At 43.4% G+C, this 26,920-nt stretch overlaps 1 protein-coding gene across 1 annotated transcript in view; it reads right to left on the bottom strand.

The window, feature by feature from the left end:
- The window catches only part of cdh8 (cadherin 8), a 249,829-nt gene that overhangs the window by 197,284 nt on the left and 25,625 nt on the right, over positions 1-26,920 (bottom strand). Inside the window, exon 2 of the mRNA XM_052028021.1 lies at positions 24,014-24,529. Coding sequence (XP_051883981.1) covers positions 24,014-24,265 — 252 coding nt within the window. The 5' untranslated portion in view covers positions 24,266-24,529. The remainder of the gene's footprint in view (positions 1-24,013; positions 24,530-26,920) is intronic.

The following is a 26,920-nucleotide window of genomic DNA, read 5'->3' as shown; positions in this document are numbered from 1 at the left end:
TTTGTAATTGGCATGAGAAGGCAGTGAACTGTGCAATTGCGAGAATGTGGGAAGGGTGGGACGAGTTAGAGATGGGAATCAACATAAGCTCTTGGAAATGGAATGGACAATTGTAAGAGATGCTGGAGTTTATTAAGTTCATTGGGCCCTAATTAAGACCCATCACATGGCGATTGCCATAGTCCACTCTGCTTGGAGGTAGCTGCTTACATGACTCACTCAACACTTCTCCCATCCATTCATCACCTTTCATCCGGTTGCAGAAGGTTGGGTTACAGCTGTGACCAAGAAAAATGAACGTGTGCCTCAAAGATCTGATTATGTGCAGGTAATACATTAACTCCATTTTAAATCTCCAGAGCAAGCACATATTAAATGGGGAATAGAAATAACACACACAGGAAGAAAATGTTTTCCTGTTTCATTTTCTAAATAGCATTGTGAAGTAGTCTCCAGGTGCCTGTTTTGGGAAGTGGTAATTGCAAAGGGCCTGATATCTAACTAAGCTGCAATAACAGAAGAACAAGGAGTTTGTCTTAATTCATCATAGTGATTCCAATCTATGAAGCATTTTCTGAAAATATCAGAAACACACAACAGGACAGTCAGTGGCCATTTGGTCTCTTCCTTTGGGAAGGATCCAGTGCAAGACTACATTGTCCAATTGCTGCTCAGTTATTTCTAAAGTTGAGTGTTCCTGTCTATAGTCTGATGGAGCAATAGTGATATTTGGAGTTGAACACATCTTAGAATGAGTTCCAGTGAACAGGCCTTGCCCTGAAGCATGAACACCCACCGCCCCTTACCTGATTGTGTATTACCACCATTTCATGGAGTCATAGTTGTACAGCACTGAAGCAGGGTCTTCAGCCCAACTCGTCCATTCTGACTGAGGTTCCTGCCTGAGTTAGACTGATTTGCCTGTGTTTTACTCAAAACCTTTCCTTTCCATGTATCTGACCAAATGTCTTTTTAAACATTGTAATTGTACCCAACTCTACCACTTCCTCTGGCAGCTTGTTCCATATACCCACCAACCTCTGTTTGAGAAACACCCCTCAAGTCTCCTTTAAATCTTTCCCTCTCACCTTAAACTTACGCCCTCTGGTTTTAGACACCCCTATCCTGGGAGAAAAGACTGTGACTATTCACCATATCTAAGGCCCTCATGATTTTGTGAACCTCTACCAGATCACTCCTGAGCCTCAAGTGCTCCAGGAGAAATAAAAACAAGTCTATCCACCCTCTCCTTATCACACAAACTCTCCAGTCCCAATAACAAGCTCATGAATCTTTTCTGCACACTCTCCAGCTTAATCACATCCTTCCTCTAGTTAGACAACCAGAACTGCAGTCTCACCACCAACTTGTGTAGCAGTAACATGACGTTCCAACTTGTGCACTCACTGCTGCAACCAATGAAGGCAAGCATGCCATACGCCTTCTTCACCACCCTGTGTAACTGTGTCACCATTTTCAGGGAACTCTGTATTTGCATCCTTTGGTTTCTCTGTTCCACAACATTCCCCAGGGTCCTGCTACTCACTGTGTATGTCCTGATCTGGTTCAACTTCCCAAAATGAATCACTTCACGCTTCCATGTTCCCATTTGCAGGCACGGTAGTGTAATGGTTAGCGTAATGCTATTACAGCGCCAGCGACCCGGGTTCAATTCCAGCCGCTGTCTGTAAGGAGTTTGTATGTTCTCAACATTGTCTGCATGGGTTTCCTTTGGGTGCTCTGGTTTCCTCCCACATTCCAAATATGTATGGGTTAGGAAGTTGTGGCCATGCTATGCTGGCACCGGAAGTGTGGCGACACTTGCAGGCTACCCCCAGAACACTCTACGCAAAGGTGCATTTCACTGTGTGTTTCGATGTACGTGTGACTAATAAAGAAATCTTATAGAATTTCTGCTCAAGCCATGCCCGCCCCCCACCCCGCTATACTGCAATTGTTCAAAAGTTGCAGATTCCACAGTATTAGGCATCCATTGAAATAATTTGGCTGAGGTCACTCCCTCCCACACACTGGAAGTGAGCAAGGAAGAAACACTAGCGAGTCAGTGGGGCCAGAATGAGGAAGATGTGAAAGAAAGGATTGGCCAGGTTGGGAGCCAGTGGTCTGTCAAAGAACGAGAAAAATGGTGCACTGCCTGAGGAGGTTTCGGGGAGTTAACTCTCCCTATGGGTCTGGACAGTCAGTGGGTCAGTGGATCTTGTTCCTGGGCTTCGTTCGAGCCAAGTGTTTGGGCCACATCTTTCCCCCAACCTGAATCACCCCCTCCCTCAAACTCTTGGGCAATCAGCACCAGGGTCAGCCCCACTGAAGAGTGAGGAAGAAATGCCACTGACCCCAACAGGAGCCACAAGGCAACAAGTATTAACTAGAGCAACCAACAATCTGCTGGAGGAAGTCAACAGGCCAAGCAGCATCTGTTGAAAGGAATTGTCAGCATTTCAGGTTGAAACTGTGCACCAGGACTCCTTTCCCCTCATTTAGTTCCTCCAGCAGGTTGTTTGTTCCAGATACCAGCATCTGTAGCTTCTTGTGTCTCGTAACAATTATTAATTGTTTATAAAGACATTCATATTTATATGGTTTAAGCTTTATCCCTCCAGAAGGAAAATGCAAATTTCTCTTTGCAAATTACTGCTACAAATCAAGTCACCTGTAAGTCACCATCCAATTCCTACTGTCACCTATCAATACGTAGCCTCCTGCACTGTTACGTCGTCCAACACAAAATCAAGGGACAATTCCTTATCTCCAGTCTGGATATGTTACAGCTGTCCGGACTAAATATTGAATTCTCCAACTTCAGGTAACTCACACTTTATTTCTGTCAATGACTGAACTGACTGCTCCAGATTGACAGCGTTTTGGCTCAGATTTTTCTTTTTCTATTGGAGATGCAGGAGACCGCAGACACTGGAATCTGGAGCAACATTCTGGAGGAACTCAACGGGTTGAGCAGCATCTGTGAAGAGAAAGGAACTGTCGATGTTTCAGGTCCAAACTCTGCAAGGTCGACTTGCAGAGTTCCTCTGGCAGATTGATTGTAGTTTCTTTTTCTCTTAGTTTAGTCTGACCTGCTGGTTATATCCCACAGACTTTGCTATTAGCAGCACATTACACTGACAATAAAAAAGCATAATCTGATCCTAACTGCTATTCTGAGTGCCACAGTAACTCAGTTGGTCTCACCCTATCACAGATATTCCCTTCATTTTACCTCTCCAGCCCCTCCTTCTCTGCGACCTAAATACCCTCCTCACATTCCTACCATTGGGGAGGAGGTACAGGAGCCTGAAGACCCACACTCGACATTTCAGGAACAGCTTCTTCCCCGCCGCCATCAGATTTCTGAACGGTCCATGAACCCATGAACACGACCTCGTTATTCTTCTTTTGCACTATTTATTTTTGTTTTGTAACTTGTCGTAATTTTTATGTCTTGCACTGTACGGCTGCCGCAAAACAACGAATTTCTTGTCATATGTCAGTGACAATAAACCTGATTCTCACTTGTCTGCTCTCTTTCCCAATTCCAGCAAAGGGTTTCAGACCTGAAACGCAAACTACCTTTCCCCTTTCACAGATGCAGCCTGACCCACTAAGTGCTCATACGGGGTCATGGAGTCATATGGCAGGGAAACAGGCCATTCAGCGCACCAGGTCCATACTAAACTGTGGGCACCCATCCAAGTTAATCCCATCCTCCAGCATTCTATGATGCCTTGATGATTCAAGTGCTCACCTAGCTACTTCTTAAATGCTGCCAGTAACTCTGCTCTCACCACTCTCTTGGGCAGTGCATTCCAAATACTCATCACTCTCTAGGTATTGGTATTGGTGTTGGTTTCTTATTGTCACTTGTACCAAGGTACAGTGAAAAACTTGTCTTGCATATCAATCATACAGATCAATTCATTACACAGTGCATTGAGGTAGTACAGAGTGCATTGAGGTAGTGCAGGGTAAAAACAATAACAGAATACAGAGTCAAGTGTCACCGCTACAGGGAAGTGCAGTGCAGGTAGACAATAAGGTGCAAGGTCACAACAAGGTAGATCGTGAGGTCAAGAGTCTATCTCATTGTAAAAGGGAACCGTTCAATAGTCTTATCACAGAGGGATAGAAGCTGTCCTTGAGCCTGGTGGTATGTGCCCTCAGGATCCTGTATCTTCTGCCTGATGGGAGAGGAGAGAAAAGAGAATGACCCAGGTGGGTGGGGTCTTTCATTATGTTGGCTGCTTCACCAAGGCAGCAAGAGGTATAGACAGAGTCCGTGGAGGGGAAGCTGGTTTCCGTGATGCGCCCGGCTGTGTCCACAACTCTCTGCAGTTTCTTGCAGTCCTGGGCAGAACAGTTGCTTTACCAAGCCGTAAAGTGTTCCCCTCAGATCCCTGCTACATCTCTTACCCCTCACCCTAAACATATGTCCTCTAGTTTTATCTACTTCTGGGTGTACCCTATCTGAAAATAATACTTTCCTTTTTTTTGTCATGAGAAACATCCCCATGAGTCGAGGTTTGTTCGTACAGAGGATGTCTTTTACCTCTATTCTTAATCCATCCACAGCTTAATCATCGAGGCTAGACCTACCTTCCATTATATTTTCCTTTGAGAAGTGGTGGGAATCCACCTTAGAGTCATAAGGGTGATACAGCATGGAAACAGGCCATTCATCCTGACCCAGTCCCATTTTGCCTGCATTTGGCCCGTATCCCTCTGAACCTTTCGTATCCATGCACCTGTCCAAGTGTCTTTTCAAAATCTGAATCAGAATCAGGTTTATTATCACTGATATATGTCGTGAAATTTATGGTTTTGCAGCAGCAGTACAATGCAAGGCATAAAGACTTAAAAATTACTATAAGTTACAAAAATAAATAAATAAGAGGAACAACGAGGTAGTGTTTATGGGTTGATGGACCATTCAGAAATCTGATGACGGAGAGGAAGAAGCTGTTCCTGAATCGTTGAGTGTGGGTCTTCAGGCTCCTGTACCTCCTCCCTGATGGTAATAATGAGAAAAAAGCATGTTCTGGATAGTGAGGGTCCTCAACGATGGATGCCGCCTTCTTGAGGCACCGCCTCCTGAAGATGTCCTCGGTGGTGGGGAGGGTCTGTGCCCGTGATGGAGCTGGTTGAGTCTATAACCCTCTGTAGCCTCTTTTGATCCTGCACATTGGAGCCTGGTGGATGCAACCAGTCAGAGTGCTCTCCACCGTACATCTGTAGAAATCTGTTAGGGTCTTTGATGACATACCAAATCTCCTCAGACTCCTAATGTAGTAGAGCCACTGGCGTGCCTATTCATGATTGCATTAATGTGTTGTCCCAGGATAGATCCTCTGAGATGTTGATGCCCAGGAACTTGAAGCTGCCTTTATGCCTTCTTGAACTGTTGCAGTCCTCATGATAAAAAAACATGAATAGGAGCAGTAGCAGGTCTCTCAAACCTGCTCCACCATTCATAAGATTATGGCTGATCTGATCATGGCCTTAGATCCAATTTCCTGCCTGCTCTCATTAGCATTTTTTTGTCCAAAATACTCCCTCTCTCACCCTTGAGTATATTCAGTGGTTCATCCTCACTGGTTCTCTGGATGGAGAATTGTAAAACTTCAGGTCCCTCTGAAAGAAGTACTCTCTCCTCTCATCTGTCTCAATACCTGATCCCTTGCCCTGAAACTTCACCCCTTTATTTGGCCACAAGGTTAAACATCATCTCAGCATCTACTCTGTCATGCCCGCGGGATCATATATTTCAATAGGATAGGCTCACATTGCCATAGAGTAAGGAGTTCAAAGTGATGAAGGGATGATGCTATTTCCCACTCAGAGAAATATTTTGTCTGCTCAAGTGACTCAATTTAACATCTTATCCGAAAGCTGGCACCTTCAATCAGTACAGAGCTCCTTCAGATGGAATATCAGGCTGGAATTTCATGCACACGTCCCTGAAGAAAGATTTGAGTCCGCAAAGTTACATCCCAGAAGCAAGAGGAGGGCCAAGTGACTAAGTGAACCGTCAGCACTTCTCGCTGCCTCAGTAAAGCAGCCAACATCATCAAAGACCCACCTACCCCAGACATTCTTTCTTCTCTCCCCTCCCATCGGACAGAAGATACAAAAGCCCGAGGGCACGTACCACCAGTCTCAAGGGCAGCTTATATCCCACTGTGATAAGACTATTGAACGGTCCCCTAGTATGATAAGATGGACTTTTGACATCACAATCTACCTCGTTATGGCCTTGCACTTTATTGTCTGCCTTCACTTTCTCTGTAACTGTAACATTTTATTTTGCCTTCAGTTATTGCTTTTCCCTTGTACTACCTCAATGCACCGTTGTAATTAAATGAACAAAGTTTATCACTGTACCTTGGTATAATGAACCAATTTACCAATCTACCAATTTAGTTGACATCAGTCAGACAGAATACATCATCCCTGACATTTCGGATTACCTGTAGAGCCAAGCCATTTGGGACATGACCAGGGAATGAGTCCACTCTTCATTAATTAAAGACAATGGTCCTTTCACAGTTTTTTCTTTACATCTGTGGATTTTGTTTTTGAATGCAGCATTGGAACTGGCAGCAAAGGAATGGAGTAGGTGTGGGAGATGAAGTAACATCAATGGTTATGCAGTCATCAGCTTTGAGATGTCTTATTATTACAAATGTTTGCATTAAGCTGGTTCCCTTTCATCACTGCACAACAGCATCATCACAAAGTAGACAGAAAGACAAGGACAGAGAGTTGGTCCACTCCCTTAACTGGTGTGTCTCAGCTACTGTGCTGTCACCTTCTTTGTTGGAATACAAGAACATAGAATAGTACAGCACAGGAATAGGCCCTTTAGCCCAGGATGTCTGTGCTGACCATGATGTCAATCTAAACTGCACATCTGCCTGCATGTGGTCTATATCCCTCCATTCGCTGCCTGTTCATGTGCCTGTCTAAATGCCTTTTAAACTGTTGCCGTTGTTAGCTGTGTCTTCAGCTGCCAAGGCAGTCCACTCTGAAATTTACTCCCTCAACATTTTTTCCCTTCTCTCAGGTGCTCTTTATTACTTTGGTGAAGCTTTTAGTTATTTTTCCTAACTTCTTATGTGTTTGCTGCATTAAAGAAGATATTGTCCAGACAGTCAGAGACTTTTTCCCAGGGCGAAAATGGCTAACACGAGGGGGCATAATTTTAAGGTGATTGGAGGAAGATATAAGGGGGATGTCAGAGGTAAGTTTTTTACACAGAAAGTGGTGGGTGCGTGGAACGCACTGCTGGCAGAGGTTGTGGGGGCAGATACATTAGGGACATTTAAGAGACCCTTAGATAGACACATGAATGATAGAAAAATGGAGGGCTATGTGGGAGGGAAGGGTTAGAAAGATATTAGAGCAGGATAAAATGTCGGCACAACATCGTGGGCTGAAGGGCCTGTACTGTGCTGTAATGTTCTATGTTCTATGTTCATTGGTGCATCCAATGACATATCAATTGGTTGCTGCAGGTTCCTAGCAAGGAACTCCCTTCTCCTTAAGCTATAATGTACAGAACAAAACAGGTTGCAGCTATATACAACTTTGGCTAGGCCACACTTGGCCTATTGTGTGCATTTCTGTTTGCCCCACTACAAGAAGGATGTAAAGGCTTTGGAAAGGGTGCAGAAGAGGTTTACCAGGATGCTGCCTGGATAGAGGGTATGACGAGAGGTTGGACAAACTTGGGTTGCTTTCTCTCGAGTGTCAGAGGCTGAGGGGAGACCTGATATAAGTTTACAAGATTATGAGAGGCAAAGATAGGGTAGAGAGTCAGAATCATTTTCCCAAGGTTGAAATGTCAAGTACTAGAAGATATGCATTTAAGGTGAGGGGGGAAAGTTTGAAGGAGATGTGCAGGGCAAGTTTTTTTTTACACAGAGAGTGGCAGATACCTGGAACGGGCTGCCAGAGTTGGTGGTGAAAGCAGATATGATAGAGGCGTTTAAGAGGCTGTTAGACAGGCACGTGAATATGCAGGGAATGGAGGGATGTTGATCATGTACAGGCAGAAAGGAATTAGTTTAATCTTGCTTTGGGTTTGGCACAGACACGGTGGGCCGAAGGGCCTGTTCCCGTGCTATACTGTCCTACGTTCCATGTGAGATGTTGTTATCATCACAAGCGGAATGATACTGGAATAAAATAGAGAGAGGAGATAGTGGAAAAACACTTTGAGAAAAAAAAGGAAGAGGCATTTAGACAGACACTCCAATAGGCAAGTCATAGAAGGATACAGTACTAATGCGGGCAAATGAAGTTAGTGTAGAAGAGCAAAAAGGTCAGCATGGAAGTGATGGGCTGAAGGGCCTGTTTCCTTGCTGTACAACTCTATGACTCTATAAGTTCCAAGGGTGGTGCGTATTTAGAATGAGCTGCCAGAAATAGTGGTTGAAGCGGGCATACCGGCAACATTCAAAAGTTATCTAGATAAGTGCATGGATAGGAGAGGTTTAGAGGGCTATGGGCCAAATGCAGGCAGATGGGGGAATATGACAGATTTTGTCTAAATGTGGAGATAAAAGGTCCCACATGGTGCCGCATCAATGCAGCACAGGGGAGTACTGCCTATGTGCTGGACAATATCTACACAGCAGCTGACATCACTGACCTGATTACAGTCTCATTGCTGTGGTGGGAGCTTCCTCTTCACTGCCACATCCACATCACAAAGGCACCAATTGTCCATAAAGTGTCAAAACCATGGCGGTGCTACATAAATGCAAGTCTTTCACTCATTCTTTTCTATAATCCATGGCAACTTAAATTCTACACAATGTGGCACTCCCAGAAAGCATAAAGGGAATATCAGCAGAGATTTTACATGTTACAGTTGTACAAAATGTTGTTTAGATCGCACCTGGAGTATTGTGTGCAGTTCTGGTCCCAACGGTATGGAAAGGAAGTGATTAAGCTGGAGAGGGTACAGAAAAGATTCACAAGAATGTTGCTTGGACTGGAGGGCTTAAGTTATAAAGAGAGAGAGGATAGGAACTGTTTTCCCTGGAGTAAAGGAGGTTGAGGGACGATGTTGTAGGGAATTTTATTTCTCCTGGAGCGTATGAGGCTGAGGGGTGATCTTGTAGAGGTATATAAAATCATAAGGGACAGAGGTAAGGTGGATAGTCACAGTTTTTTCTTAAGGGTAGGGGAGTCTAAAACTAGAGGACAAAGGTTTAAGTTGAGAGTGGATCTGAGGGGCATGTTTTTCACACAGAGGTGGTGGGTATGTAGAACGGGCTGCCAAAGGAGGGTAGAGGTGGGTACAATTACAAGAAAAAAAATACTTGGACAGGTATGGAGATAGGAAAGGTTACAGGGATATGGGCCAAATGCAAGCAAATGCAATTAGTTTAGAAAGGCACCTTGACAGACATGGATGGGCTAAAGGGCTTGTTTCCATGATGAAGAACATGATGACACTGGAGGCCAGTCACCATCCGTGGAGAAAAGCAGGCGGTCAACGTTTCGGGTCAGAACCCTTCTTCGGGACTGAAGATAGGAAAAGGGGAAGCCCAATATGTAGGAGGGAAAAGCAGAGCAGTGATAGGTGGACAAAAGAGGGGAGGCGGGGTGGGCACAGGGTGGTGATAAGTAGATGCTTGTTCCCATGCTGTGTTACTGTGAATTTATTTATGCTTATAACCCATGACCTTGTTCAGACCTGTCAGGAACTGTGTCTGGTGGAGGAAAAGACACAATGCAGACACCAAAAGAGCAAGAACACCGCTTACTTCATAAGTCCTCGGGAAAGCAAGAAAGAAAGAAAGAACGAAAGAAGGATTATAAATCACTAATGATAAATTTTAAATTGTGGCTTTATAAATAATAAAACCATCGCTTGCAGACAGTTCAAGCAGCATGTAGAATTCACTCCAGAAATTAATCAGAAGAAAAAGATGGAGGAGTGTTTCAATCTTACCATAAGCAATTCATCAAATTCAAAAGAAAGAAAAAAAATAGATTATGTGTAAATCATTGACACTGAGTGACTTATCAAAGGACACTCTGATAGAGAAGAGAATTAAGGAATATCTGAGACTGCTATTTTATATGCACATCTCAAAAAATACCACTTCAAAACTTAAAAAGTCTGTGAAAAGCTGCATTCAATGTAGTTTAGTTTTTGTCTTGCTTTACTGAAGACCTCTCCACAGTGACATTTGGAAAAGTACAGAGGTCCTAAGCATTCCTGAATTCTGTTCACATGCAAGGAAGATCAGGCTATACCATATCATAAAAAAACAACAAACCTATCTACTAATCTCTTCCTTGGAGAGACCTAATTGTGTCACAGAAAATATCACTCCAGTCACACATGAAGGAGATCGTCAATCAACGAAAGGTCTACCTTTTCTCCTGCATTTCCACTCACCACTGCCTTTGGCTGCTTTCTGGCAGATAGCAATACCTCTGGTGAAATAAAGCCTAGATTGACCCAAAAGTTGCACTGTGTCCTTCAGTCAGGTATAGAATCTAACAGCTAATGCAGGACAGTGGTGTCACAAATATAGCAGGGACACGCAAACACAATAGCTGAACCTGTGAGATTAAACGCAGGGAGCAAGGGTTTGAAACTGATAAGTTCATGCAGGCATTACTAACCTAGAAATATTTGCTTTCCTTTAAGACTCAGTTCTATCAGCACAATCCACTCCTTTCTCTAGAGACATTCAAGTTAGTGAGCCCCCTGCAGAAGTTAAACCTGTATTTGCATTCCCGGAGATCACCAGTCTCCTAACTTTACTTTCTACTCAAAGGAATGAAAGGCTTGGATTTATAAAGTGCCTTATATAACCTCAGGATATCCCAAAGCACTTTGTAGCTGATGAAGTCCCTTTGAAGTGTAGTCACTGCTGTAAAGTAGGAAATGTAGAAGCCAAACTGGTCACAGCAAGGTCTCCTAAGCAGTCATGTGATAATGACTAGGTAAGCTGATAAATTAATGATGTTGATTGAGTGGGATGCTGAATATAACTCTTGGCTCTTCTTCAGAACAGTGCTTTGTGATCTTACATGTGCACCTGTGAGAGAAGTGAGAGCCTAATGTTGATGGCTCATGCAACAGTTACATCTTTGATGGGCAGACTTCTGCGTCTTTCCCCCAAAAACTTATTTTGCAGGCGACCCCTGTGTTACGGCTGTCTGGTGTATGGAAATTCACCCATACAGAATTCACAAACCACTGCCCAAAAATCCGAGAGAAAGAATAAAATTTGCTCCTATGGAATTTGTGCAAAAATAAATAAATCAATACAAGATTTATTCTTTTACTTGTGCGTGTGTTGACGCATGCGCAGGTGATGTGGCTTTGCGTCACGGAAAATCGCGATACGGCCCGTTTTCTAGGAACACAATCCCCCGTAACGTAGGGGTGACCTGTATTCACAATATATACAGAGATCCATTCATTACTTCTATTATAATCGACTCTATATTCTGCATCCTGTTATTGTTTTCCCTTGTACTACCCTGATGTACTGATGTGATGAAATGATCTCTATGGATGGCATGCAAAGCAAAGTTTTTCACTGTACCTCATTACATACGACAATGATAAACCAATTGCCAAAAGCAACCAGGACATGCCCTTCTCTATATTCATTGTACCATCAATTCAACACATTTTCTTACAAAGCACAAACTATTGTGAACAGTTTTGGTCACCTTGTTATAGGAAAGATGTTATTAAACTAGAAAGAGTGCAAAAAACATTCACCAGGATGTTGCCTAAGTTACAAGGAGAGGTGGTGTCGACTGGGACTTCATTCCCTGGAATGTAGGGAATTAAGGGGTGACCTGATAAAGGTATATAAGATCCTGAGGGGTGTAGACAGGGTGAAAGTGTATAGTCTTTTCACCCAGGGAGGGGGTGCTAAAAACAAGAGGGCATAAGTTTAAGATCAGAGGTGAGAGATTTAAAAGGGACATCAGGGGCAACTTCTTCAGGCAAAGGGTGGTACATATTTGGAATCAGCTGCCAGAAATAGTGGTTGAGGCGGGCAGCCATCTGGATAAGTACATGGATAGGAGAAGTTTAGAGGGCTATGGGCCAAATGCAGGCAGATAGGACCAGCTCGCCGGGCAACACAATCAGCATGGACGAGTTGGGCCAAAGGGCCTGTTTCCGTGCTGTAAGACTCTATGACACTAAGTGTTTGAGTGGCTGTTACACAGCACCCAGACCCTTTGTGTTCAGCAGGGGTAGGACCCCAAACTGTGGTCCTTCCCCACAACACAGCATTGGAGAGTCAGGCTCGATTTTGTTTTGCTTGATTGGTTCTGGAACTCACAAGCTTCTGACTCAGAAGATTGCCCATTGAGCCTTCACTTGTTGCTGTGTAAGGTGGGCATTAACAATTCTGTGTGATAAACCATTTATTTCCCAATATACGTGAATATCTCTCATCAAGCCACATCCAGCAGATACGTTTGCTGACAATCATATTATAGGAAAAATTTCCTCTTCATTTTCCTTGTCTCTATTGCAAGATATCTTGGATTCATTACTTCAACAAACTGGTTATAAATAATTGCCATTTGCCTTTTAATATTTTAATTCCTCTGATTATAGTAGATAGAGATCATTTTTTGATGTGCAGCATTGTTACTTAGAACAGGAGATGTCTATCTCAATGTATTGTAATTGGATAGGCTGTTATGGAGATATACCTTGACAAATAAGCCTCAGAATCAGATGTCTTCTGTTTGCTCTTTGCTCTAATACTTTTGTCATTGCAGGTATAATAACCTTGCCAAATCAGATCTTGGTTTACACACGTTACCTGGAACTCACTGCATTGTTATTTATGACCCAATCCCTGAGTGGTTATACAATAAAAACACTTCTTCATAATGCCGTCTCCTTCACTTTGGGAGGCCAAGTGCAGACTGGGAAAGCACTTTGTGGAATATCATCGCTGAGTCCACAAGACTTACCCAAACTTCCAGTCATCTGTCACTTTGAATCTTTGGCTCACTCCCATTCGAATTGCTGTCAATGGCTCCCATACAGTTCCAACGAGGTTCAAAACAAGTTTGGGGTACAAGACCAGCATGAGGCACAACACCTCATCTCTGACTGGGCACACTTGAACGAAGAACTAGGTGCTGGAGTAGATCAGTCAGCACTTCAAGCCTGCTCTACCATTGAATAAGATTTTGCTCATCTGAGCGTAATCTCAATTTTGCATTCCTGTCTACCATCTACACCTGAGTGGTGTAGCTGGTAGAACAGCCGCCTCACAGCTCCAGTGACCTGGGTTCATTCCTGACCTCCAGTGCTGCCTGTGTGGAATTTTCACGTTCTTCCTGTGACCTCCGGGTGCTCCAGTTCCTACCCTCAGCCAAAAGTGCATGAGTTGGTGGGTAAATGGCCAAATTGTTCCAAGTGTGTAGGTGAGCGGTAGGAACTGGGGGGAGTTGATGAGAATGTGTCATAGAGTTATAGAGAGATACAGCAATGGAAACAGGTCCTTCGGCCCACTGAGTCTCTGCCCACCACTGGCCACCCATCTACACCAATGCTACATTGATCCCATTTTTTTATTCTCCCCACATTCTCATCAATTCCCCTCAGGTACAATCACTCACCTACACACTCGGGAAAACTTACAGCGGCCAATTAACCTACTAACCTGCACGTCTTTGGGATGTGGGAAGAAACTGGAGAAGAAATGGATTTATGTAGGGTCAGTGCCAATAGGTGGTTGATATCCAATGGGTACCCAATAGGCTGAAGACCCTGTTTCCATGCTGTATAAATCTATAACTCCATGACGCCACCTTTCAGAAGCTTATTAGTTTTGTGGTGACGACAGAGATTAAGAGGGGTGAAACTACAGAGGGGTTTAGAAACAGATTTTTTAAGGAATTTATACATTTTACACATCTCTATAGATGTACGGTGGAGAGCATTCTGACCGGTTGCATCACAGCCTGGTATGGAGGCTCCAATGCACAAGATCGCAAGAGGCTGCAGAGATTTGCAGAGTCAGCCAGCTCCATCATGGGTACAACCCTCCCTGCCATCAAGGACATCTTCAAGAAGGCAGCATCCATCACTAAGGACCCTCACCACCTGGGGCATGCCCTCTTCTCATAATTACCATCAAGGAGGAGATACATGAACCTGAAGACCCACACTCAATGATTCAGAAACAGCTTCTTCCCCTCCGTCATCAGATTTCTGGGGATGAACCCATGAACACTAGCTCGTTATTCCTTTTTTTTGCACTCTTTATTCATTTTTTATCATTTGTAGTAATTTTATGACTTTGCACTGTACTGCTGCTGTAAAACAACAAATCTAAGTCTGTGAGAATAGATCTGATTCTAATTCTGAATTTTAAAATCAAGGCATTACTGAACCAGAGCCAGTATAGGTCAACAAATGCATAGGACTCCATCGTTTCACCCAATTCCCAGCTACATCATTCAGGCCTTTGTTAATTCACTGGACTGTTCTCTCAGCTGAATTTAATAACCTGATAAAAACTGGGTCCTTCCTTGTCAACATGGTTTGATTTGACTTCGGTCACAGAAATTATGCACCGAAGGGCATCTTTGTGGTATAGCAGCCATTGATAAGAACGTTATCAGCCACAACACATATATCTACCACTTCTGGGAAAACTGTGAAAGGCATCATTAATATCACAAGTGCGGGAATAAACTTCTGAAGTGTTAACTTGCTCATTCTCACATATACCTGCTAAACAAGATAGATATAGTGAGCATAGTCACTGTGTTGGATAAAACGTTGCCTTACATCACAGTGTGATATTACAGTCATTATACAGTGCACCAAGGACATGGATGAAAGAGTCTGCCCCAACCACAACCTCCCCAATTCACTCCATCCCAATCTCACAGATGTTGCCAGAAAGCCACTTCCTTCAACCAGTTATATTGATAAACAGCAACCTCCAGATTTATCAATACAAAAAGAAAGCTATATTTTCAAATCATTACCAAACTTATTAAAACAAGGAACTACAGCATAACCTCTTGGCTAACAGCATTCGGTGTTCCATCTATTAGGTTGCAGCGAGATTATATGTTTAACACTGAAGACTTCAGCCCAGAGTTTTCCCATCCAAGTTATTGCAAAGTAATAACCCAGCTTCACCCAAATCTTGGGGTCCAAGTCCATAGCTCCCTGAAAGTGGCCGCTCAAGCTGATAGGGTAGTAAAGAAAGTATATGGCATGCTTTTATAAGAGTTTTATAAGCTACAATATAGTTTCCTGACTCTTGAACTCAATGCCACAACCAATAAAGGCAAGCATGCCATATACTTTCTTTACTACTCTATCAACTTGAGCGGCCACTTTCAGGGAGCTATGGACTTGGACCCCAAGATTTGGGTGAAGCTGGGTTATTACTTTGCAATAACTTGGATGGGAAAACTCTGGGCTGAAGTCTTCAGTAGATAGCCGGTATCTTTTTCCCAAGGTCAAAATGTCTAATACGAGGAAGCATGCTTTTAAGGTGAGAGGGGGAAGTTTCTTTACGCAGAGGGTGGTGGGTGCCTGGAATGCGCCGCCAGGGTTGGTGGTGGGGGCAGATACGATAGAGGCATTTAAGAGGTTCTTAAATGCGCACATGAAAATGCAGAGAATGGAGAGATATAGACCATGTTCAGGAAGAAGGGATTAGTTTAATTAGGTATCTTTAGCTTAATTCGTTCAGTTTAACATTGTGGGCCGATGGGCCTGTTCCTGTGCTGCACTTATTCTATGTTCTATGTTCTTTAGAAGTTACAACCTGTGAACAATCTGTAGCATATAAGTCAAGAATCTCTAAGACAGGAAGTAAGTCAAAGGCTCAGTAGGACCCAACTCTGTATATTCTACCCATCTAAATATGATATCCCTTACTTTAATCTCACGACTGATGTACCTCCCTTGAACCCATCTATGTTGTTCTATTGTAAGATTCTCCCCTGAGAATCGTTGAGCAGAATAATCTGAATTCTCTACAGAAATGATTGAGGAGTATGGTAGCATAGGATTACTGATCCCAAGATCTGGGTTTATGATCTGGCGGCACATGTCCAAATTGAAATGTAATTTCTATTAATTAATTAGTTAATTAACTAAATCTAGAAATGAAAGCTAGTGTGAATATGCATTGTCGTAAAGATCCATTTGGTTCACCAATGCCTTTTTCATTGGAAGATAAATTTGCTGTTCCTGCCCTGACTGATCGAAGTGCAAGTCCAAACCCACAACAATATGGTTGAATCGCAATTGCCTACTGAAATGACCCAACGTGACTCCCAGTTCATGGGTAATGAATGAATAAAAGTAATTCTTAGAGAAGGGAAAGCAGAAAACCACAGGCTAGCTAAATTACCATCTGTCATAGTGAAAAAGTTCGAAGCTATCATTAAAGACATTATAGGTAATCAGGTGAAAGGGAAGTCACATTTGACAAATTTATTGGTGTTCTTTGAAGAAGTAATGTGTGCTGTGGATGTATTAAGATTTTCAGAATGTATTTTTTGCAAAAAAATGAAATCTTAGGTGTAGAAGGTAATATAGTGAATTGGATGGAAGATTGGTTGGGGAACAGTAAACAGAGAATAGATATAAACAGTTTTTTTCCAGTGGGTAGGATGTGTCACAGTCAACAGTGCTGAAGATCATTTTACAATGTATATCAGTGACTTGCATGAAAGCATTAAAGATATTGTTGCTCATCTTGCTGATGGTACAAAGGTAGGCAGGAAAGTAAGCTGTGGGGAGAATATATGGGTTGTAGGTAGGTTAAGTAAGTGAGCTAGGGTTTGGCAAATAGAGTCTAATTTGGGAAACTGTGAATTTGTCCATTTTAGACCATAAGACCATAAGACATATGAGCAGAATATTCCGCCCTTCAAGTCTGCTCCACCTTTCGATCATGGCTGATTTATCTTTTTACTCTCAACCCCATTCTCCTGCCTCCTCCCTGTTACCCTTGACGCCCTTACTCATCAAGAAGCTGTCAACCTCACTTTAAATATACCCAATGACTTGGCCTCCACAGCCGTCTGTGGCGATGAATTGCACAGATTCACCACCCTCTGGCTGAAGAAATTCCTCCTTTTCTCTGTTCTAAAGGGATGTTCTATTCTGAGGTGGTGCCCTCTGGTCCTGGAGTGTCCCACTACTGGAAACATCCTCTCCACGTCCACTCTATCCAGGCCTTTCAATATTCAGTAGGTTTCAATGAGATCCCCCCTTATCCTTCTAAACTCCAGTGACTACAGGCCCAGAGCCATCAAATGTTTCTCATGTGTTAACCCTTTTGTTCCTGGGATCATTCTTGTAAAGCTTCTCTGTACCCCCTCCAATGCCAGCACATCTTTCCTTGGATATGGGGCCCAAAACTGCTCACAATACTCGAAATGTGGTCTGACCAACGCCTTATAAAGCTTCGGCATTACATCTTTGCTTTTATATTCTAGTCCTCTTGAAATGAATGTTAACATTGCATTTCCAACACTTGGCCTATATCCCTCTAAACTCTTGTCATCCATATACCTGTCCACATACTTCTTAAATGTATCTGATGTACCTGCCTCAACCACTTCCTCTGGCAGCTAGTTCCATATATCTACTACCTACTGTGGAAAAAAGTTGCCCCTCACGTTCTTATTAAATGTAAGATACTGAGGTACAGTGAAAAACCTTGTTTTGTTTGCCATCCAGACAGATCATTTCAAAGCACAAGTACAGAGGTGGTTCAAAGGGAAAAGGTAAATAATTAAGAAAATTGTATTGTGGAGACACAAGAGACTGCAGATGCTGGAATCTGGAGCAACACACAAAGTGCTGGAGGAACTCAGCAGGTCAGGCAGCATCTGTGGAGGGAAATGGACAGTCAATGTTTCAGGTTGAGACCCTTCATCACGACAGAGAGTGGAAAGGAGAGATTGCCAGTATAAAGAGAAGAGGGGGAGGGGTGAGACAGGGGCCGGTAGGTGATAGGTGGACCAAGGAGGGGCAAGGGATAATAGGAAGATGGAGCCAGATGGAGGAGGGGGGAGGGGTGGAGTTGGGAGACAGAGGCAGGTGGGTGATAGGTGGAAGCAAACAAGGAGAAAAAAGCAGAGAAACAAAGGACTGCAGATGCTGGAATCTAGATGAAAAACACGACGATGCTGGAGGAACTCAGCAGGCCAGGCAGCATCCGTGGAGAAAAGCAGGCGGTCAACGTTTCGGGTCAGGATCCTTCTTCAGGACTGAAGATAGGAAAAGGGGAAGCCCAATATAGAGGAGGGAAAAGCAGTGTTCAGTAGACAAAAGAGGGGAGGCGGGGTGGGCACAAGGTGGTGATAGGTTGATGCAGGTAAGAGATAGTGATACCTCCATTCAGGGCCCTAAACAGTCCTTCCAGGTGAGACAGAGATTCACCTGCACCTCCCTTAATATCATCCACTGCATTCGGTGCTCCAAGTGTGGCCTCCTCTACATTGGTGAGACCAAACGCAGACTAGGTGACCGTTTCGCAGAACACCTGCGCTCCGTCCGTAACCGTGATCTGCATCTCCCCGTTGCCAGTCACTTCAACTCCCCCTCCCACACTATCACTGATGTGCCAGTTCTCACCCTCCTCCACTGCCAGGAGAATTCCAAGCGCAAACTGAAGGAACAGCACCTCATTTTCCGTTTTGGAACCTTGCAGTCTAACGGCATGAACATTGAATTCTCCCACTTTAAGCTATCCCCACCCACCTTCCCCACAACACCCCCCCCCCCACCGTGCTTCTCTTCTTCCCTTTCCTAGCATATCTCTCTTTTTTTCTACCCACCTTTTTTCCCCTCTCTCTCTTTCCCTTTGACCCATCCCCCGGTGGATCTGCTCTCCCCTCCTCCCCCGTACCTGCCTATCACTATCTCTTACCTGCATCTACCTATCACCACCCTGTGCCCACCCCGCCTCCCCTCTTTTGTCCACCTATCACCGCTCTGTTTTCCTTCCTATATATTGGGCTTCCCCTGTTCCTATCTTCAGTCCTGAAGAAGGGTCCTGATCTGAAACGTTGACCGCCTGCTTTTCTCCACGGATGCTGCCTGGCCTGCTGACTTCCTCCAGCATCATCGTGTTTATCGGGAGAAAAAAGCAGATGGAGCAGGTATGAAGGTTGGGGAGGGGAGGGGTGATGGTAGAGATGGGCTGGAAGGTGATAAATGTGGACACAAAGGCTACCAGTACTGGAATCTGATAAGCAAGGAAGGTGATAAAGGGAACCATTAGGGGAGAGGTGTATGACAGATGGAACCAGATGGGGAAGGGGATCAAGTGGGTGAAATGTGTGGGTAGCAGATGGATGTGAGGGGAAGGGGAGCAAAAGTGGGTGATGGGAGGCTGGGGGATGGAAGTGTATGGGAAAAGGAACAAAAATGGGAGGAATACAAAAGGGGTTCGGCTTCAGATACGCAGGGCATTAGTGAGATGATATCTGGAGTATGGTGTACAGCAGTGATCTCCTTGTTTAAGGAAGGATGTTACATGTTGGAAGTAATTCAGAACTTTACTAGACTGATATCCAGAATAGACAGTTTGTCTTATGAGGGAAGGTGGCACAGACGAGATTTGCATCCACAGGAGTTTGGAAAAGTGATGGGGAGAGTGAGGGAAGAGTCCGCAAGATTGAAACATATAGGATCCTGAGGGTCTGAACCTGATGGATGTGGAGAGAATATTTCCTCATGAGAGAATCAGCTATTGGTGGTCACTTATTAAGAATAAGAAGTTGTCCGTTTCAGTTGGAGCTGAGATCACATTAGTTCTCTCAGGGGTTCACGGGTCTTTGAAAATCTCTTCTTCAAAGGGCAGTGGAGGCAGAAGCTTTGAACATTTTGATGGCAGAGGTAGATAGATTCTTCTGGACACTGCAGTCCAGATGAAGTGTCTTGACCTGAAAAGTTGACTGTCCATTTCCCTCCATAGATGCTGCCTGACCCACTGAGTTCCTCCAGCTTTTTGTGTGTCACTTCAGATTCCAGCATCTGCAGTCTCTTGAGTCTCCGGAGATAGATTCTTGATGAGCGAGGAGGTGAGCGACTGCCGCAGGTCTATAGGAATTTGACGTTATAATCAGATCGAGCACAAGCTTATTAAATGGCAGAGCAGAGTCAAGTGGCCTACTCCTGCTCCTTGTCTGTGTACTTGTAGGTTGACAGGTTAGTGGCTGTTTCCTGGAACCATGGGTTAGTTAGTTATTCCTCTGCCCTTCTGCAATACCATTGCCCTTAGTTCATCCACAGACGTGCAATGTTCCAATCAAACAGGATGCTGACCAAGATTTCTGCAAACAAGTTCAAGGTTCACTGTGGTGCCAGCAAACTGCAATCACCACACAGTCATGTTGTTGGGTGAATATTCTGGTGACCTTGATAATATTCTGAATACTGTGAGACAAATCTCACCACTAACTGCTTGCGAATTTGAAGCTCGCTGCTTCTTTTGGCTGGAGAGTTTATATCTGGGTGCTATAGTCTTAGATAACAAGTCAGCCTTTTGGGACTGAGATGATGACAAATTTATCACCTGGCATTTATCACATTGCTGTTTGTTGAAGCTTGGTGAGCACAAATTGGCTGTCCTGCTTTGAACACTTCAGAAAGTATTTCATTGGATGTGAATTGCTCCGGGACTTGAAAGGTACAAATCTGTCTGTTATTTGAACAGCTGTAAATCATTAGATTTTCCAGCACAGAGATCTGTAGATGCTCAGTAAATGGGTACATACATGGCTAAATTTTTTTCAGTTTTATGTTTTGGTTCAGTTCAACACTTTTCTTTCAGTTACAGGTCCTCCCCGGCTTAAGGATTACCGATTTATGTACTACCTGAACATATGGACAAGCATTGAGCACGGTGATAAGTCTATTGAACGGTTCCCTTCTACAATGAGGTGGACTCTTGACCTCACGATCTACTTTGTTGGACCTTGCACCTTATTGTCTACCTGTAATGTACTTCCCTGTGGCTGTGACACTTTACTCTGTATTCTGTTATTGTTTTTACCCTGTACTACCTCAATGCACTCTGCCATTAACATTTATCCTAATATGTTCTTTCTTTCCTCAAAGTTACCCAATCGCATGGCTGCTGAGCATCATCCATTACAAGTAAACACAATATCACATTCTGAAAACTGCATTTTTCAAGTAAAATGCACAGTTGACTTTATGAAATATATTTCCAGTGTAAAGTTTTATCAGTGCAAAACCAAAGTTTTTTAAGTAGTTCATTGGTTGACTATTATTTATGAAAAATGGAAAAATTGGAATCCCAAGTTTATTCAGATCAACCCATTTATTATTAAACATTATTGGAATTAACAGTTATGGGAACAAACTAAAGATGGGGAGCTAAGTAGAAAATCAGCCACGATACTGGTGGAGAGTGGAAATGACTTCATCTTGAGCTCCTATTTCTTGTGGTCTCATTCCATATCTGAATTAATCTTTAATAGCACTATTTTCCCTCATTTTCCTCAACTGAACCTGCACCATTGTGCTTGCTTGCAGACATTTCTCTGCACCATCTGTCTGAAATCATTCGGCCGAACAAGTATGGAACAATTCCTACTGAAACAGGGTTGATGTTGAGATGTTTCCACTAGTGGGAGAATCCTGAACGAGGGAAAATAATTAAAGATTAGGGGGCGGTCATTTAAATCTGAGGTGTGTAGGAACCTTGTCATGCAGAAGGTGGTAAATCTCTAGAATTTTTTACCCTGAGGTGCTGTGGAGGTGGGATCATAGAGGGCATTTAAATAGGTAATGTTTTGAAAGATCAGGGAATCGAGGGAAATTGAGCAAAAAAGGGGGATGAGGCCTGATGCAGATCAGACATGACCATATTGAATGGTTGGACAGGCTTGAGGAACTGAGTAACCTGCTCCTGCTCCTATTTTCTTGAGTTCTTATTTTCTACTCTACCTACTATTTTTGCATGGTGGGGAAATTGAGGGTTATAGGGAAAGAGTAGGTAGCTGGATCTGAGTCCACGGCCACATTAGCCATGATCTTATTGAATGGCGGAGCAGGCTCGACAGGCCAGATGGCCTCCTCCTGCTCCTATTTCTTGTGTTCATATTTCTACCTCTTTCGTAATATTTCTACTTCTAGCGATATGTCTTGAGAAATATATCTGTGTACTCTTTATGTTTTCTGTTTAATCAGAAGAAAACTTGGAGAGAAGGAAACAGCACATCCATCATGTCTTTTCACCCAGTGCTCAGTTTCAATTGCTATGGGATTATAGTTGTGGGTAGGACTGCTTTTCTTAATGGAAAGTTCAATAAATGGAGTGAGACGGTGAGGAATAGATTTGAAGCAACTGGTGGAACAAATAGAGAAGGGGAATGGAAGATGAGAAGAATGTTATCCTCCTGAGGTAGATGGATCGGTGGATGCCTGGAACTCTGCCTGAGGGGCAGTAGACACAGAAACCCTCAGCAACTTTATGAGGACTTGGATGAACACGTGATGTACCATAACCTGCAAGGCTGCAGTCCAAGTGGTTAGACTAGACAACATGGAAACGATGGGTTCAGTGGTCTCTAGCTCTGCCATTATTTGCTCTGATTCAATCTAAATCAATGCATATGAAACTTTCTTTCATTCTGTTGAAGACTCGTGGCTCACACGACGCCAGCCAATGAATATATCTTTGGTTATTTGACTCCCTTAATAATGCAGTTACCTTGAAACAAGAATAATTCCAGTCACCATCAATGAATACACAAGCAAAACAGGAATTTACAAGATTACTGACCCAAATATCACTGGAGAAATAAAGGTAAGTTTACAATGCAATTTGCCACCCATTTTAGGTTAATAGGAGATAAATTGCAAGTTGTGAATTGCATTGATATCCTGGTCAGCACTGATTTCTCTGTCTGTTTTCGTTTGCCTAATAGAAGCAACAGCTCACTCTCAACTGCCCCAAGAGTACTACAAACCTGCAGAATTAACACATTAAACTTGAACTAAAGTTGCCATGCAAAGTTAAACCTGGCACTAAGTACCGTTTCAGCAATATGAAAATAATTAACACAATGTCAATTAAACTTTTGGGGCCAGAAAGGAAATCATTTAAACTGGAAGCCTCATTCCTTTCCCTTTTGGTTGCTTTTTACTCTCTCTTTTCACCTCATCATTCTTTCCCTCTCTTTGTTTCTCTTTCTGTACTTGATTTGAATGTGATTCATCGTATTTCCTGTGATGTTGTTCTTCTGTTTCTCATCAAACTGGTTAAGGAGAAGGACCAGTGAGATAACTGTTTGATAAGGTCTGAAAACATTCTCTTGCACTAAGACAGAGTGGAAAGTATCCTGATTGGTTGCATCATGGTCTGGTACGGCAATTCAAATGCGCAGGAGTGCATGAGCCTGCAAAGAGTAGTGGACTCAGCCCCATACATCACGGGCACATCCCTCTCCACCATCGGAGCCATGCCATCTTTTTACAGCTACCATCGGGCAGGAGATACAGAAGCCTGAAGTCCCACAGCACCAGGTTCAGGAACAGCTTATTCCCTTCAACCACTTGGTTCTTGAACCAACTGGCAAAATCCTAACCACTTTACCAACACCATGACCACTTTGATCACCTTACACTAAAATGGACAGATATTTTTTGTTCTAATTGTGTTCTTCCTTGTAAAACTAGTGCATAATTTATATTTAATTTATGTTTTTCTTGTGAATGCTGCTTATCTGATGCTATGTGCCTGTGATGCTGCTGCAAGTAAGTTTTTCATTGCACCTGTGCACACATGGACTTGTGCATGTGACAATAGACTTGACTTTGACTTTTAGAAATATTTCTGGAGCTGAAGGTGAGTGAAGATGGTGAACCATGTGCCCCTCTCTAGCAAGATGCATGGTCACCCTGTTGCTCTGCAATTTCTCATGTGGAGATTATAATAAATTAATATTTTAAAAATATACATACCCGTCCAACGAGAATAGGTTCAGGCCCTGAAAATTCTTCCAGCACAAACATTTGATTCCAGACCCAGCCCCTCTTTGCGCGACTGAGGGCTGCTGCGTCAGCGTTCAACCCATCGAGCGTTAACACATCCCCTTCCTGTAAATTCTGCGGAGGATCCAGTGGGATGGGCTGCATCAGGGGAAGCACACTAATCCATGCCAGCACTAAGCGCGCCTGCATATCCGTCAGCATTGTTCCCAGTCTCTCCGGCATTATTCCTTGGACCTCTCAGGAGGTTTGGGGAGTAGGGCAGGTGGATGGTGGTGCAGGCACTGGGGTAGCAGGGGCGGGGGGTGGGTGGATATCTTTAGCACACTCCAAGAAAGGATCCTAATTACAATGGTCCTCAATAATTGAAGGCCAACAAAGTTGTCATGTGCTATATCTGGGTGACATTCCAGTTCCTTCGTTGTGTCTATGGCGAGTATAAGGAAGATTAATCAGAATTTCCTTGGTACATTGGTGCATCAGCACATTCTGGAAAGAAAAGAGAGAGAGAATTATTCATTTAGAGAGAGAAATTTTATAATTTTACCATGATCATTTCACATCTTTTAGTGTGCAGATGCCTCAGAGAAAACATTTAATCCATTTGCATCATAGCTTGGTATGGCAACTGCTCTGTACAAGGCCAGAAGAAATCGCAGAGAGTTGTGGACACAGCTCAGTCCATCACGCAAACCAGCCTCCCCTCCATTGACTCTGTCTACACTTCCTACTGCCTCGGGAAAGCAGCCAACAAAATCAAGGACCCCTCCCACTCCAATCATTCTCTCTTCTCCCTTCTCCCATTGGGAAGAAGATATAAAAGCTTGAAAGCACCAGGCTCAAGGACAGCTTCTATCCCATTGTTATCAGACTCTTGAATGGACCTCTCATATTGCTAAAGATGAATTCTTGATCTCCTAATCTACCTCATTGTGGCCCTTGCATTTGTTTACCTGCAGTGCACCTTCTCTGCAGCTGCATTACTATATTCTGCATTCTGTTCTCTTTTCTACCTCCTTGATGTACTTATGTAATGGAATGATCTGCCTGGAAGGCAGGCAAACTAAAGTTTTCCACTGTATCTCAGTACATGTGACAATAATAATAAACCAAACCAAACCATACCTGCATTCAAGGACTGGTACCTCAAGTACAAGGAGACATTGTGTAAGATTCAGCTAAAATGAGTCATGGAGTCATAGAGTTATACAGCACAGAAACAAGCCCTTCAGCATAATTTGTCCAAGCCCCTCGGTCCTGGTAACATCCTCGTGAATCATTTCTGCACCTTTTCTAGCTAATGACACCCTTCCTATAGCTCAGAGACCAGAACTCACACAATACTCCGAACAATCTGCTGGAAGAACTCAGCAGGTGGTGCAATGTCTGTGGGAGGAAGAGAATTGCTGATGTTTCAGGTTGAAACCCTGCATCAGGACTGTTCTGACAGCATCTGTCCTGATGGTAGTGGTGGAAGCAGTTATGATAGTGGCATTTAACAGGCTGTCAGACACATGGATATGCAGTGAATGGAGGGATATAGAACATAGAATATAGAACAGTACAGCACAGAACAGGCCCTTCGGCCCACAATGTTGTGCCGACATAGCTAATCCCTCCTACCTACAGGATGCCCATATCCCTCTATTTTCCTCTTATTCACATGCCCATCCAAGCCCCTCTTAGAAGCCCCCAATGAATTTGCCTCCATCACCCTATCAAGCAATGCATTCCAGGCATCCACCTCTCTCTGAGTAAAAAACTTACCCCTCACGTCTCTTCTGAACCTATGCCCTCCCACCTGGCACATTAGCATAGCAGTTAACATAATGCTATTACAGCACCAGCGACCTGGGTTCAATTCCCGCTGCTGTCTGTAAGGAGTTTGTACGTTCTCCCCATATCTGCGTGGGTTTCCTCCGGGTGCTCTGGTTTCCTCCCACATTCCAAAGACGTACAGGTTAGGAGCTGTGGGCATGCTATGTTGGCACTGGAAGAGTGGTGACACCTGCATGCTGCCCCCAGCACATTCTTAGCAAAAAGACGCATTTCACTGTGTGTTTTGATGCACATGTGACTAATAAATAAATATCTTAAATATCTTAAATGCATGACCTCTGGTATTGGATCTTTCAATAATTGGAAAAATATATTGCTTGTCCTATATACTGCTCCTCATAATTTTATACACTTCCAACAGATCATCCCTCAGCCTCTGCAGCTCCAGAGAAAAAAGCCCAAGTTTGTCCAGCCTCTCCTGATAGCGCATGCTCTCTAATCCAGGCAGCATCCTAGCAAACCTCCTCTGCACCCTCTCTAAAGCCTCCACATCCCTCCTATAGTGAGGTGACCAGAACTGCATGCAGTACTCTAAATGTGGCATCAATTCCAATAAATTCGAATGATGTGGATCATGTACAGGCAGAAGACATTTCACTTAATTCGGCATCGTGTTTGGCACAGACATTGTGTGCCCAAGGGCCTGTTCCCGTGTTCTAACCATAAGAATTTTAAAGTCAAGGCAAAAATTGACTGTCAGCTCTCAGCTCTCCCGAAGTTCACCAGTCATCTGCTGATGTAACCTTCCTGTGAAGTGAGATCCCTATAAAGAGTCCTTTGCATATGAAGTGATTAAATGAATTCATTCATTAAATAGATTAAGAAATCCTTTTTCATTCCAAGAGTAAAGGCAATCATTTTAAGTGTGCATCCTCACCCCACAGTCTACATTTCAGGTTGGTTATTTTATGCCTTTGCATCACATTTGCGTTGACTTGGTCTAAAACTGTAAGGTTAACAATTATTAGAGAAAATATGTGCAGAACTAGTATATAAGGTGAGAGGGGGAAAGTTTAAAGGACATTTGTAAGGCAAGTTTTT

Source organism: Pristis pectinata, chromosome 13, assembly GCF_009764475.1.
Source record: "Pristis pectinata isolate sPriPec2 chromosome 13, sPriPec2.1.pri, whole genome shotgun sequence".
NCBI lineage: Eukaryota > Metazoa > Chordata > Chondrichthyes > Rhinopristiformes > Pristidae > Pristis > Pristis pectinata.
Note: the sequence above shows the minus strand (reverse complement) of the source record. Positions and strands in the feature narration are given on the sequence as shown.